The 14,294-nt window shown below is 36.3% G+C and overlaps 1 protein-coding gene across 1 annotated transcript; it reads right to left on the bottom strand.

Annotated features, from left to right (window-relative positions):
- Positions 1 to 1,940: 1,940 nt before the first annotated feature.
- Positions 1,941 to 13,438, bottom strand: LOC111196198 (sterile alpha motif domain-containing protein 9-like). The gene is made up of 4 exons (XM_049484819.1): positions 13,433 to 13,438; positions 11,143 to 11,514; positions 8,436 to 8,706; positions 1,941 to 6,706 (listed from the first exon to the last, which is right to left on the bottom strand). The coding sequence occupies exons 1-4, from the start codon at positions 13,436 to 13,438 to the stop codon at positions 3,111 to 3,113; spliced, it is 4,245 nt and encodes a 1,414-aa protein (XP_049340776.1). The 3' UTR covers positions 1,941 to 3,110.
- Positions 13,439 to 14,294: the final 856 nt, after the last annotated feature.

Here is a 14,294-nt window from a genome sequence, read left to right as displayed (position 1 = left end):
GTGGAGGTGAGTCAGATGTGATTGTTCTTAATGATATAATGTTCTAATACTTTATCTGTCTAAATCAGTATGTTATGAGTCAGAATAAACAGAGATCGCATACTACATAGGCTACTGGTATCAGGAAGTGTTTGATGCTCTACTGACATCTAGTGGAAGAATATGTTGCCTTCCCATTTTAAAATGTGTTTAAAGCCTTAAAATAAATTACATTTTAATGCAGAAGCATAATCTCACTCTAGAAAAATAGAAAAAAGCAACCAGGTCATTTATGAAAAATAATTAGAAATCATTATTTTTCATAAAATGATCTGTTCCACAATTTTTGGCACCCTTAACAATTTCTTGTAAATAAATGTATTTAAACTATTTATGTAATTTTTACTGTAGTTTATAAAGTGTCTAGGAACCTTTAATTAGTCATTCATCACTTCCTGTTTCCCCGGGGAAATAAATATGGTGTTATACAGAGGCCTATTTCACTTACTCACTCTTAAACATGGGAAAGACAAGAGAACACACTATTCAAACAAGACAGATGTCAACCATAAATCAGGCAATGGCTACAAGAAAATAGCCACTCACCTGCAGATGCCCTTATCTACAATTAGAGCAAGCATCGAACAGTTTAAAACATCTGGAACAGTGACAAACAAGCCTGGAAGAGGACGCAAGTGTATCTTGCCACCAGGCACAGTGAGAAGGATGGTAAGAGAAGTATAAAGTTCTCCAAAGCTCACTGTAAGAGAACTGAATCAAATGGTAGCATTTTGGGGTTACGAGGTCTCCCAAACAACCATCAGGCGCTATTTACAACAAGCTGATAGGAGGCATGCTGCACGGAGAAAGCCTTTTTTGATATAATAATAAGTGTAACACTAAGGATGAGTATGTAGAGTATGCTGTGAGCCTGTTTCTCCTCCAAAGGACTTGGAAACCTTGAAAAGAATCAAGGGATCATGAACTCTTAGAAATATCAGGACATTTTGAGTATAAATTTGGTGGCCTCTGCCTTAAAGCTGAAGATGGGTTAAAACTGGGTCTTTCAGCAAGATAATGACCCTAAACATATGGCCAAATCTACTCAAAAATGGCTCACAAGGCACAAAAGCTCCTCTCAAGGCCATCTCAGTCCCCAGACCTCAACCAAAAAGAAAACCTGTGGGGTGAGTTGAAGAGGAGAGAGCATAGGAGAAGACCCAGGATGATTTTAGAGAGGTTGTGTAAAGAGGATTGGTGGAAGATCCCTCTTTCTGTATTCTCCCACCTTGTGAAAAGTTATGGGAGAAGATTAAGTCTTTTTGGCAAAAGGAGGTTCTACAAAGTACACACAAAGGCACATCAGGGGTGCCAATAATTATGTCACACATGATTTTATTTAGAATATTTATTTCTTAATGTGTGATTTTTTTCCCCACCAAATAAAGGCACTTGAAATAAAGCTTAGATTGCATTGTTGTCCTATATTATTAAAGAAGAATTAAAATATTTATTAGAAGACAAAGAATACTGCTTAACCAGGGGTGTCAATAATTATGGGTGCTGTATAAATATATCATAATTGTATAATATATTTTATTTGTAATTGTGTGTGTTTTTTTATACGGCTTAAAAGAACTAAGACTATTAACTTTTCAGTAAATTTAAAGCTGATGACTACATCTAGACTACTTGATAGACTTACTTTCAAGCAGTCATTTTTTTTAAGTAAATCTGGAGGTGAGTTAGCTGTGATTGTTGCTGATCACCAAACTGTTTTGCATTAAGACTACAGTTACAGCAGTATACCATTGTTAGGTATATGTATATAATACCATGTACTTCTGCTTAATACCTGTATTGGTAAAAATGCTACCATTAGAGAATTAAATGTATAATTGTATTTAATGTTAATGTTTGATAATAAGAAGAGCAATAACAACTAGAAAATTATGAAAGACCATATCCCATGATACCACAAAACTGTTTTATTTTAAACATGGTTATCAAACCGTGAAAATCACATATCGTTGCAACAATAACTAGGACTCTTCAGGATCTGAGCTACACACCCACAGGTTACATAATATTAAACTGTACATCAGCCTTGTGAATCAACAAGGCAGGTCTTTTGTGTCCATGTGTGCCATACATTGTATTATTTACCATTAAAAATACATAATAATAATAATACATAATAATATACTTCAATATAAAATATACTATATATACAACATATATAGAAATTCTTTGTTTTCTCTCTGTCACAGTACAAAACAAAAATTACATTAATTTCTGTCAAAGAACGTAAAAAAGTCATACTAATTCTAACATCATATACAACAGATTGCCAACAGAAAAACAAAACAAAAAAAAACAAGGAACACAAAATTTCTTCATTTTCATAGTTCATTGATATCACATTCACATATATTGTCACATAATATAAGTACAAATGTACAGGTGAATGAAAAACTTGCATGATTCCACATGTTCAAGTCTGAAGATTATGCTTACATTTATTACACTTATATTACACATGAGATTTGTTCTCCTGCCTACACATTTCTGCCTCTGCGGTTAAACTAAATGTTAAAGTGACATTATTTTACATTTTTAATTATACATTTGAACACCCCAACAAGTAATGGGGTATGTCCAGAACATGGTCGCCTCTTGAAGCCACCATATTTTGTTTCAGAAATAAAAGGGTGTCCTGTGACTTCTGACTCATCCTATATAAATGCTCACAACAAGGTAGGCCACTCATGCAAGTTATGCAGTAAACTCTGCTTTGACCCAAAACTGACATCTTGTAGATATTTTTCCTATGTTTTGCATTTTGATCTACACTTTATACTTCAAATTGTCATATCTGTGCATAGAGGTTTTTCCATTCTGTTGTATTCTAACTGATGAAAAGTTTCTTCTTTTCACAAATTCTTATTCTTATTGTACTGTTTTATATCTAGTTTATTTGTTTTTCATATTCGTCATTTCATTTTCCACACAATAATTATGTTATTTTTGAATGTTTCATTTTGCATCTAAACAGCTTTTTATTGACTCCCAATTATTCATGGTGGGATACTGCTTAATGTTCCTAACTCATGTTGCTTTGCTGAGCTCTTTTAATTTTCATACTGAATATCATAGGCAAGTGGGCCTGTCATGGCAAAACCCAAGTAGAAGGTCACCTTTTCTGTACTGAATCCAGTCCTCACTGCATCAATGAAGGCTGGGTGCACTGGGATTTTGAGTTTACCGTACTCAATGTAAACTTCCCCTTGCTCAACAATTCCATGGACGCGGAGCAGGCGGTCTTTGATATCTTTCTGAGCAAAGATGTCCCCACTCTGCCAGAGCCTGTTGCTTTCCTTTGGGTCATTTGTGTAGTACAGCTTGGCTTTAGGAACAAGCCTTTCCAGTCCAGGCTTTTTGCCCAGGAAGATATGAGAAATAGCACCTCTCCTGCGCAATGAATTGGGCAGTTGATGACGTGAGGAACTGCGTATGGCCTTGATATAGATCACAATATTTTCATCAATTTCAGTTGTTGAAGAACTGGGCCAAAGTAAGAGTAATGCCAGGTAGTACGGCTCTGGAAATGGATGCTGTGCTCGTATTTCTAGCATTGCTTGTCTCAAAAGGTGAATGAGATCTCTTTCCTGCAGTATGCGTTTTGATTTGGGGTTTAAGAGGTGCAGGATTAGGTTGGCCAAAATTAGGTTTGTTATGATTTTTGGATGTCTCGACTTTGAGTGCTCAATCAAAAATGTATAACATTCTGTTATTTTCTCCATGGTTTCTCCACTTCTGTCCTCCAAGTGCTGGAGCAGCCCAGCAAAGGTGTCCGCTTTCTGTTCTTCAAGAAACATTTTTCGATCCTCAATGTCCATGCTTTCTTGTAGAAATCTTGTAGAAAGGTTTTGTGCCAGTTCATCTTCTATGGTGAAAAAAGAAATATACTTCTTGAAGTGTTTTGATAACTTTCTTCTAAATCTATGGCCTGATTCCTCTTCAAATTTTCTGCTCTTCAAGTAAATAAAGTATCGCTCAAAGAATTCAAAGCTAGTCTTTGCTTGTTGTTTTAACCCATGAATGAAATATTCATGTTTCTTTAGGATGTCTGCATATTTCTGATTCACCACATTATCCTCAAAATCAACATTACTAATAGAAATGCTGCCTTTGAGGAAGCTCTGCAGTTGCCATTTTGGATCTTTTACATCAAAAAATTGGAGCTTGCTAATTATATCAAAGATGATAAGTGCTATTTCTATTACCCCCATGTCTGCAGATTTGTTGTAGGTGTCTTTTGTAACATGGCAATCTTCATATGGCTCATTTTCAGTCTTTGCCAGTTTCTGGGCTCTTTGAAAAGCATTGGTTGCCTTTTTAGCAAGCTCAATGTATGAATCAAGACGGTCTGGACTGCAAGACATTTCTTGTTCCTTCTCTTGTTCAATTTGGTACTTTAAATAGTTTTTGTGGATCTGTCCTATTGTATCAACAGTGAAAGAGTTTTCAGTGATTTTTGTTGCATTTTCTGCCCAATCAAGTGCTTGAAGGAAATCCTTTTCATAAAGGTACAGGTATCGTGCCAAGGCTTGGGGGATGGAAGCCATGGTCTCATATCTGGTGGAAGCTTTCATGAAGATTTCTTGAACTTTTTGTTGTCCCTCATCTGTATGGATTTTTTCAATTAATAGAGAGAACTGAGTCTCTCTCTCATGCTCCACATTGCGTTGCCTTTCAATCAGCATTCGCTGAATGAAAAGTATTAAATCATCTTTTCCAATCCCTGTTTTGAAAAACAGATCACAGTGCAGCAGGTCCAATGTAATGTCACTCATCTTTATGTTGTATGTCAAATCTAGTTCGTCAAGACATGCACAAGCTATGTCGTAATGTAGGATACGGATAGCTGAGTATTCCCCATAGGAACCACCCCTACACTCAATTAGCAAATTTGAGTAAGGTTCCATTCGTTCTATGACAGTCTCTTTTCCCCATAGGAATGGTTGCATCCCAAGAAAGTCTTCACAGACTGACTGAGAGATATGTGATTCAGGGATGTATGAGTTTAACAGTGCCATGATGGAGAGGAGCTTTGCTTGTTTGGTCTGCATGTCTAGATCTTTCAAAATATTGGAGACAATGTTTTTAACATACTTCTTGTCAAAGTTTGATTTCATGATCATGAAACTGTAGAAGTTTTCAGGTCTTTTATGATTTTCTTTCAGCTCTTGCAGCTTTTCTTCAAAGTCATCTTGCTCTTTCTTTGTTAATTCTGCTGTTATGTACTGACTATCTGTTTCACAGTGTGTGTACTGTTCTTTTGGTAGATGAGTGCGAGCACAGTTTAAAATGATAACCGGTGAGCTGAAGCTCTTTTCCTTTTTGACCAAGCAGTTCTTGTCAATTTTTCTACGAATGCAATTTCTTAGCTTTTCTGCAGCTTCTGTATCTTTGGAATTATCAACCAACAGAAGAGCTGGTGTTTGAAGAGATGCATCACTTTTTCCATATTTCATCAGGTCCATTACTTGTGAGGCCACATGCTCATTTGCAGAGATGTCACTCAGAACTGCACATCTTAGATCCTTTCGAAGTTCCCACATCACATGCTTTGCTAATGTTGTACCTCCACAACCAGGGTGATGAAAAAGATTCACCAGGACACATGTGTTTTTGGCCATCTTAATTTGAGATGTTACCATTGTCCTAACAGCTTCGTATTTGTCTCGTTTGATGAATGGCTTTGCTTTTTGTTTCTCAGAGATGTAGAAGTTGAGCCATTTGACTTCTCCACCTCTGTAGAATTCTTCCTCATCCTTAAGTTTTAAATTATGAAATCCAGGGCTGTCCTCATCATAAGCCCCCTCATATTCATTTTCACAAAGTATTTCCAATGTATTCATTCTCTGTTCATCTTTCTTTTTAAGAATGACAGAACTACAGCCAGCTGATGGCAGCAACCTTGCAAGGGGATGAGACTGTGGTGCCAGTTTTACTATTTTTCCATAAACCTGGCTCAAATCTAGATAATAAACTGACTTCTTTTCAATGTCAAACTCATATTTGTTTTGAATGAGACTTTGCCATTTGTCAAAGGTGTGCTCATTGTTACAAATATGAATGATGTTCTCTTCCCCTCCACACTGCCTGTGAAATGTCATGAATGTGTCAAATATTGGATCTTTTTCTGACTCTACAGAAGAAAGCAGAAGGAATATGACTAGACATTTCCTACTAGGAAGGACTTCAGGTTTAAACATAAATGAAACCATCTGTTCTATTTCCCTGTGAGTCTCTTTCAGCCAGGTTTGGTAGTCTAGATGTCTTGAGTCAAGGTCAAGCCTTCCATTGCAAAACACCCAACTGGTTTGGTTGTACAGGTTCAGTTTTTTAACTACCGCACTTGGTTCACTCTGGAAATATGCTGGAAAATGGAGGTTTGCATGGCAGAATTCTGTGTACAGCTTACATGCACCATTAGTGTTAGAATTTGGATCAAAGTCCAGGACACAAAATAAGTCCAGATTGCAAAGAAACTGGAGGTGTTCAAGTTGTTCAGGATCAGCTTTGTTCATTACAAGGATGAAATAGCTGTAGTGACCCAGCGTTGATGCTCCACATGTCAGCAGATTCTTCAGCTTCTCCCCGTGGTCTGTCTCGACTTTCACCTCTGTTTTTAAGTCTGGTGTTGATATTTGTAGTTGGTCTAAAAATATAAATACACAAATACAACCACAAATCAAAAAGAGTTGGGACAGTATAGAAAATGCAATGGGTGAAAAGTCAGAACACTATGTCTCTTTTCAGCCACATGTTTTCTGGTCTTGGTTGTGGTCAAAAGAGATGCATGGGCCTTCTGCCATGCCTTTCAGCACTGCAACACCAATTTTCTGCAGCAGGTATCCCACCTCCTATTATTGTTCAGCAAATGTACGACAGGAAACCAAACTGGCACCCAAAGGGTGGAATGCCCTGGGATATGCTCATATTGGGATACCCAATATGCTCCTTGAGGGATTGGCTGTAAATAATAAGTTATTGAGGTAGACATACAGGAAGTGACCAAGGGATTCTCTCAATAGTGCTGGAAAAAAACAGGGACGTTCATAAGACCGAAAGGCATCACCTAGAACTTACGATTTGGGGGGGTTGCCTATTGAATAAGTTGTAGTTACTGGGCAGATCCAGTTTGATAAAAAATAGTGGCCTGCTACAGTGCCTCAAATTCAGTGGTGGTATTTGCTGTTGATTAAGGCTCAGATAGTCAGTAAATAAATGAAGGCCCCTGTTATTCTTTCCCACAAAAAAGCAACTTGCCACTGCAGGAGAGGATGATTGGTGGATTACCAGCCAAGTGCTCTACACCACAGGGAAGCGCAGGTGAAAACAGGACCTACACCCTTAAGAGTGGTTGTAAAAACAAAATGTATAAATAAATTAAATGTTTACAAATTAAAGGGTAGGTGCTGTATACTTCAGCCCTATAACTTTTATGTTATGAACAGCCTTCTCTTCTTCCGAAGCTTGGCATAAATTGTTTTGTCTGACTTAATTTTGTCTTACATTTAATTGGCTTGGCCTTTGCCTTTAGCATACCTTACCGTTCACCACTCCATAAAGATATGATAAAGACAAGCATCTTTTAAGGATATGACAAATATTTAGAATATACACTGTTGTGTTGTGTTCAAAATGATGATAATCTTTATGGAGTTGAATAATTTTGGCAATGAGGAAATCACAAAAAGGACACAAAGATATTATTGTAATTAAAGTTGCATTTGTCTATAATACAAGTCGTTATTTAAGCCGATTGTAAACAAGATACATAAATGTTAAACTTGCTGAAACACTTTACTGAAGTGGGGGTTGAATAATACTGAACTGTTTACAAGTTTACCAGATACACATGAAGTATCTTGGGTTTATACTGTTTGCAATTACCGTATTTTCACACTATAAGGCGTACTTAAAATCCTTTAATTTTCCCAAAAATCAGTAGGCCATTTAATCCAGTGCGTCTTATGTATGAATTTTACCAAGTTATAAGGAGCAGTAAAGCCACTCTGCTGAATGCAGCTTTATACGGGAGTTTCAGTTTAGTTCTCCAGCACTGGGGCTGGAGTAGCATTAGCTGCTAACCACTATTCCCTTGCTCAGAGATGAGTATTATCGGCTTGCTGGAGCAGCATTAACATTATATTACACAATTAGAGCACTCTGTTTTTTCTACCTCCATAATTTGCTCAGCTATTGTGGTTGTTTTGGCCAAATGCATTTTTAAGAAAAAGTATTGGTAATATAGTAAGTCATAAGTTCAACATCAGTACATGCGATGAATAAAATTCAGAAAGTAAATATAAAAAACACTGCATCAAATTGTAATGATTTACTGTTTTTAAAATGGAAAAAATGTATTTCTTGATCATTCTTACCAACTTTTTCGGTGAAGATTTGCACAAGATCATTCCGTGGAATCTTCTTCAGTATACAGTGGGTGATTTTTAGGCCATTTTCCTGCCCATGATATTCTAATATTAAGTCAGCAATGTCCATTCTTTTTCCTTTTGTCTCTAATTGACTTTCAGGAACTGCACTGCATTCACTTAGTAAAGGCTGCTGTAGGAATCTTTTGAACTTTTTGAAGTGTTCTTCTGTGAGCTCCTCAAGACATTCAAGAAGTATTGTAAATACTTTACTTGCCATCTGCATGGACAGAAGGAAACATGTTAGCAAAACATTTATATATAAGATATTATAATAATCACTCATTTTAATTTAGTTTTCAACATAAAAAACTAAATGATCAAATCCCTCACCAACGTTGACTTTCCCTTCAACTCATACTAAAGTACACAAGTGATCATTTGCACCACAAGGTAGAATGGAAGAATAGGGAGCATAATTCTGACCTGGATTGTATTTACTCATTAATCTCAGTGCACTGCTGGCAGAGTAAAGTAATGAAGCTGCACTAGCATTACATTAGTCTCATAACTCTGTGGCTCTGTAGTCTCTTTGTGGCTTATAAGCAGCTTTTTCTGCCTTTTAATAATTAAGGTTTGTAAAAGGAAATGCAGGTAACACTTTATAATACTGTTCCATAGTTAATAGGTAACTAAGCAGTAACTAATTAATAGTGCTGCATTAACACCTAAATCTCTTCTATTAACTACCAGGAAGTACTGAGTAATTACCCAGTAGATAGTACTGAACTAATGATTATAGTAGTTCACTATAAACATTCACATTAATTACTGAGACTCATTTTTAGCAACTATTCATAATGCTCAAATCAACATTAACTACTGAAAACCCTTACATGCCACCTAGGAACTATGTACTCAAACAATTATTAAAATTATTTGATGGTGATATTAAAGGCATATTTGAATGAAGCCAGTGACACCATTTGTAGTAGTAGTAGTAACCATAGTTACCTTATTATCCTCAACATCTTCCAAATATTAGCAGCATTTAGTAAAATACTACAGTGTGTATTAGTCTGCTTAACCCCTGTTTTTAGAAGAAAAAACATTATAACGTAATATTATTACATAGGAGACATAAATTAATGTTCTCCAGAAGGCATGTAAGACTCTAAGAATGACTGTTAGACTGTAATAATATTTGTTTTAATAATCATTGCTTTAACATTAAGCATCAACCTTATAAAAGTTCATCTTCAGCCTTGCAGTCTCACAGAGACTTTTAGTGCACACTGTTAGGGTAATTACGGTAATTTCACAGCAGACGCAGCTTGCCTGGTCTTCAGTGTATTTTCTGCTGTGCTACTGCAGGAGGGAGACTGCCTCTTTTTTATTTCTGTATTTGACTGAAAATAAACAAAAAGTTAATAATCAAGATATTGAGATCTTTTCCTGCTTATTTTACCCCCGGATCAGACAAGGACACTTTGTGTGTTGTTTAACAGCTGTAGGGCATGTGTTAGCGTTAGCTAGCCAAGTTAGCTAAGTTATTATGTGTGTTAGTTAGCATTAGCTAGCTAAGTTAGGTTATTACAGAGACTGTAAAAAAGATGGATGCCGTGTCGCTGTTCCCATTCATTCAATGCCAAAATCCAAAATCTTCCGCCATGATCCTGAAACCCTGAAATCCTGAGTCTGTGCAGTAGAGACCAGAGGAGGGAGAAAGACTGTGGAGAGACAGCCTACTCATTTAAATAACTCCGCCCCTGAGGCCTGCTTCGACAGAGTTATACACAGTCTATGGTCCCACCCCGGTTAGGTGTAACCCAGCCATTTTACAATAACCACACCTTTTTGAATAGAGCTAACTAATTCTGTGGGGATATAAAAAAATTGACAATATAAGCAGAGATTTAAGTAATGGGGGTGGAATTACAGTATATTGGAAAAAAATGTGATTGAAAGTTGTCTGTTTTGCCATTGAAACCTATGGGGATGGGTGGGGTTACACAGCTTTCTGCAACCGAACAGCAGGGGGCGCCCGACAGCAGCAGAAGGAGAAAATAAAGCGAGTCTACGCAGCGTGCTCGTGAACAGAAACTGTGAAGTAGTGCCCTCTATTGTCACAAAACCCGACGGTCACAGAAAACGGTGTAACACCGGCGCTGTGAAATTACTGTAATTATCCTAATAGTCTCTGTGTGACTGCAAGGCTGAAGATGAACTTTCATTAGGTTGGTGCTTAATTAAATGAAATGATCATTAAAACAAAAATTATTACATTCAGTCTTAGAGTCTTAGATGCCTTCTGGAGAACTTAATGTCTCCTATGTAATAATATTACGTTATGTTTTTTTCTTCCAGAAATGGGGTTTAAGCAGACTACTACACATTGAAGTATTTTACTAAATGCTGCTAATATTTAGAGTATATATATTAGAGTATATATAATTTACTTTTTATAGTGCATTCACTGTTAATGATGATAAAAATGAAAAGTTTAAGAGGATGAGGTATTGTACAAGGTATGGTATTGTATTAAAACCCAGCACTAGTGGCAACATTTTAGGTGTTCTTACATTCTTCACTCAAATTATGTGAAGAAAAATAAGCATAGTGCATGTAAAAAATATTTATTTCTTAATGCTAAAATAAGGAAAATAAACATTTTAAATGTAACTGTAATGTAAGTACACAACTGAAAGATGTATACCTGATTGGATCTCTCTGCTCTCTGAGTTTGGTGTCTTTTTGAAGGCATCTCTGTTGCACAGGACACAGCTTCATTTTCTCTCTTCGTCTGTTTCGGCTGTGTCTCTTCTTTGCAGGACTGAGTGTTCTCAGGACGAGATAGGTGTTCCGTTAACCGTTTCATAATCCTAACAGCTGGACCATGTTGTAGTCCCATTTCTAACAGATCTTGCTTTTCATAGCATACCAGATCTGCACCTGATACTTCCTCTTTTATAAAAATGTCTGCATATTCCGGCTTAATTTTAACAGTTTCACAAAGCCAGGCATGAACATGCTCTTTTGTCCAAGTTTCAATGTGATGATTATTGTAGTCAGCCATGGCAGCTTCACCCTATAAGACAGAAAAAAAAACATTAAATTAATGATATATCTAACAACTAAAAATAACCCAATGCAAGACATTTACGGACTTCTAAATGTGGTTAAATGTTTTCATAATGCAGTTATTTTGACAGCTTGATTCAACTAGTCAAAGTAATGACAAAAGCAGTATTGCAGTATAAGCTCACCAGCCACTTACTTAAGTTAAGGTAGATATACCCAGGGTAAAATATTACTGCAATAAAAGTTGATGTTCTACCTGTTAGTGAGTGGTGCATTGTGAGCTGAACAAAGTTTTGTGGTGGCAATTTCTTTACTTGTGTATGCTTTCTTAGAGAAATAATTTGTAAATTGTTTATTCCAAACTATACATGATGATGAAAATAAGTTGAAACAAAGTTTATACCATAGTTAGAATGTTCCAAATATGAAATACAACACTTAAACCATAACACACAACACTGTGAGAAAATTGTGTTGCTATTAGCACCTTTTAAACTGCCTAAAACAAGACATTATTAAGATTCCAGAAGTGATACTTGCACTGTTTATCTTCACAAACAATATGAAAATGGTCTTAATATTTTGACTCCTAAAAGTGCCAAAAGTGCTGCTTATTTTGAGACTGAAGCCATCAGTGCTAATAGCGCCAGTGTTGCTAAGAGTGCTCGTGCTGCTCACATAGGGACCATAGTGCTAACAGTTTTAGCAATCCTTTTTGCAATAAATATAGCAATAAACTCATCTGAGGGAGTTTTTTCTTGGCAATGTCACTCACTGGGGGTTGACTTTTAGATATACTGTGTATGAATCTGTATATGACAAGTAAACTTTGAACTGTGATACACACCCTGTTCAACTTACCTGTTAATTGCCAGGTTAAATCAGCAAACTGTGCTGGACTTTGGCCCTTGGTTGTCACAGTTATCCCAGAAGTGCCCTAAACTGAAAACTTTTGTCCCAAAATATATATATATATATATATATATATATTTTATATTACACAATTAGAGCACTCTGTTTTTTCTACCTCCATAATGTGCTCAGTTGCTTAAGTACAGCTAGTTAAACCTGTTCCCTAAGGGACAGTCGTATCTAGGCAACAGTGAAAATGCTATACAGATATATAGTTATGGTGAGATATTACATTGCATTTTTACACATTTATTGTCTCATCCTCAGCATATTAGAATTAATAACTGAAATAACTATTAACATTTGACTGTGTGAAAATACAAACCTATTCATATACCAGAATTTAAGAGTTTTTCAGGAATTAGTTTTTATTTAAATAGTATAAAATAAAAGTACCACCTTACCTGGCTGTCATTGCACACTATTCACAGTCCACTAGTCTTTAACCTGTCCTTCAGAAAGTTGACTATTCAGAGAGTTATGTCCATTACACTTGTCCTCCAGATTACACAAATGCATTGTGTAAAGTCTGTTTAAGTCACCATAGGCGTGTCTAAAGTGGGTCCACCTTCTTCTGGCTCATATTACAATGTTCATCAGTGGAAAGTTTTAAAGGAAAGTTCAATATTAAAGGTCCTTTCTACCCAGTGTTCTCTTGTGACTTTGCAACACAGAAATAATACAACTTTTTAAACATCCAAAACATACATAACAGTAGAACTAACTACATAACAGTCATCACTAATTAAAATAAAAACAAATCGCACACAAGGCTTCCATATGTGATTGGCTCAGTTCATAGATAGTTAACATCACATCAAAAGGGTCAGATGTCCCATTTCCCCAATTACAGCTCTTCACTCCATCCCCTCCTTCTCCTCTCCTCGACTTCTCCACCTTCTTTCGGGGTAGAAGATGAGAAACAGGATGTTGACTACTAATGAACACATGCCTTTACCTCTCCTACTACTGCCCAGCCATTCAAAGCTGCTGCAAACAGTCGGCACACATACAGCCATCCTTTCATCAATTAATTGTGGATGTTTAAACTTCTGTTAATGGAAGTGCAAGCCTTGTGATATTTATTTTATTTAATTAATTTGGTTCCTCCCAAGGTTTTTTCCTCCGAGGCAGTTTTTTCTTGGCAATGTCGCTCACTGGGGATTCACTTTTAGATATACTGTGCATGAATATGTATGTGACAAGTAAACTTTGAACTGTAACACATCATGTTCAACTCACCTGTTAATTGCCAGGTGAAATCAACAAACTGTGCTGGAGTTTGACCCGTGCTTGCCCGTCCTGGGTGGGAAACTGGAGACCAGAGTCCAGTTCTGTTTGAATACTATGTATACAATATAATCTCTTTATTTATCTTTTTATTATTTGTTCATAATAAGTGATGCAATGTTTTACATTCATGTAAGTTTGTTTGTGTGCTTTGTGGGCACGGCCACATGACACCACTCCAAAATCCCAAAAAGAGTTCCTGGGTTGTGTACTCTGGTGTATCCTCCGTTGAAAGTTATAGGATGCTGACTGCTGATGAACTGATGAGAAGGCTTTTGAGATACTGAGATGATTCATATTTAAGGGCCTTTCATACATTCCTCCACCAAAAAAGTATGTTATGACAATGACTAGAGAAAAGGTAATGAGGGTGTAAGAATAAATTGTAGTAATAAAATATACATAATTGGAACAAAAGGCCAAAATACCAAACTTTTTTTAAATAGTACATATAAAACTATATGCTGCAGTTGTTCCAACTTTATGAATGTTGTGTTGTTTTAGCATTTTTTCACCCTGGTGAATGTCCTGTGGTGTGACTGTGATTTATTATCAAATAAATTTTTCAAATATATATGTTCTCAG

Source organism: Astyanax mexicanus, chromosome 11, assembly GCF_023375975.1.
Source record: "Astyanax mexicanus isolate ESR-SI-001 chromosome 11, AstMex3_surface, whole genome shotgun sequence".
Taxonomy (NCBI): Eukaryota; Metazoa; Chordata; class Actinopteri; order Characiformes; family Acestrorhamphidae; genus Astyanax; species Astyanax mexicanus.
Note: the sequence above shows the minus strand (reverse complement) of the source record. Positions and strands in the feature narration are given on the sequence as shown.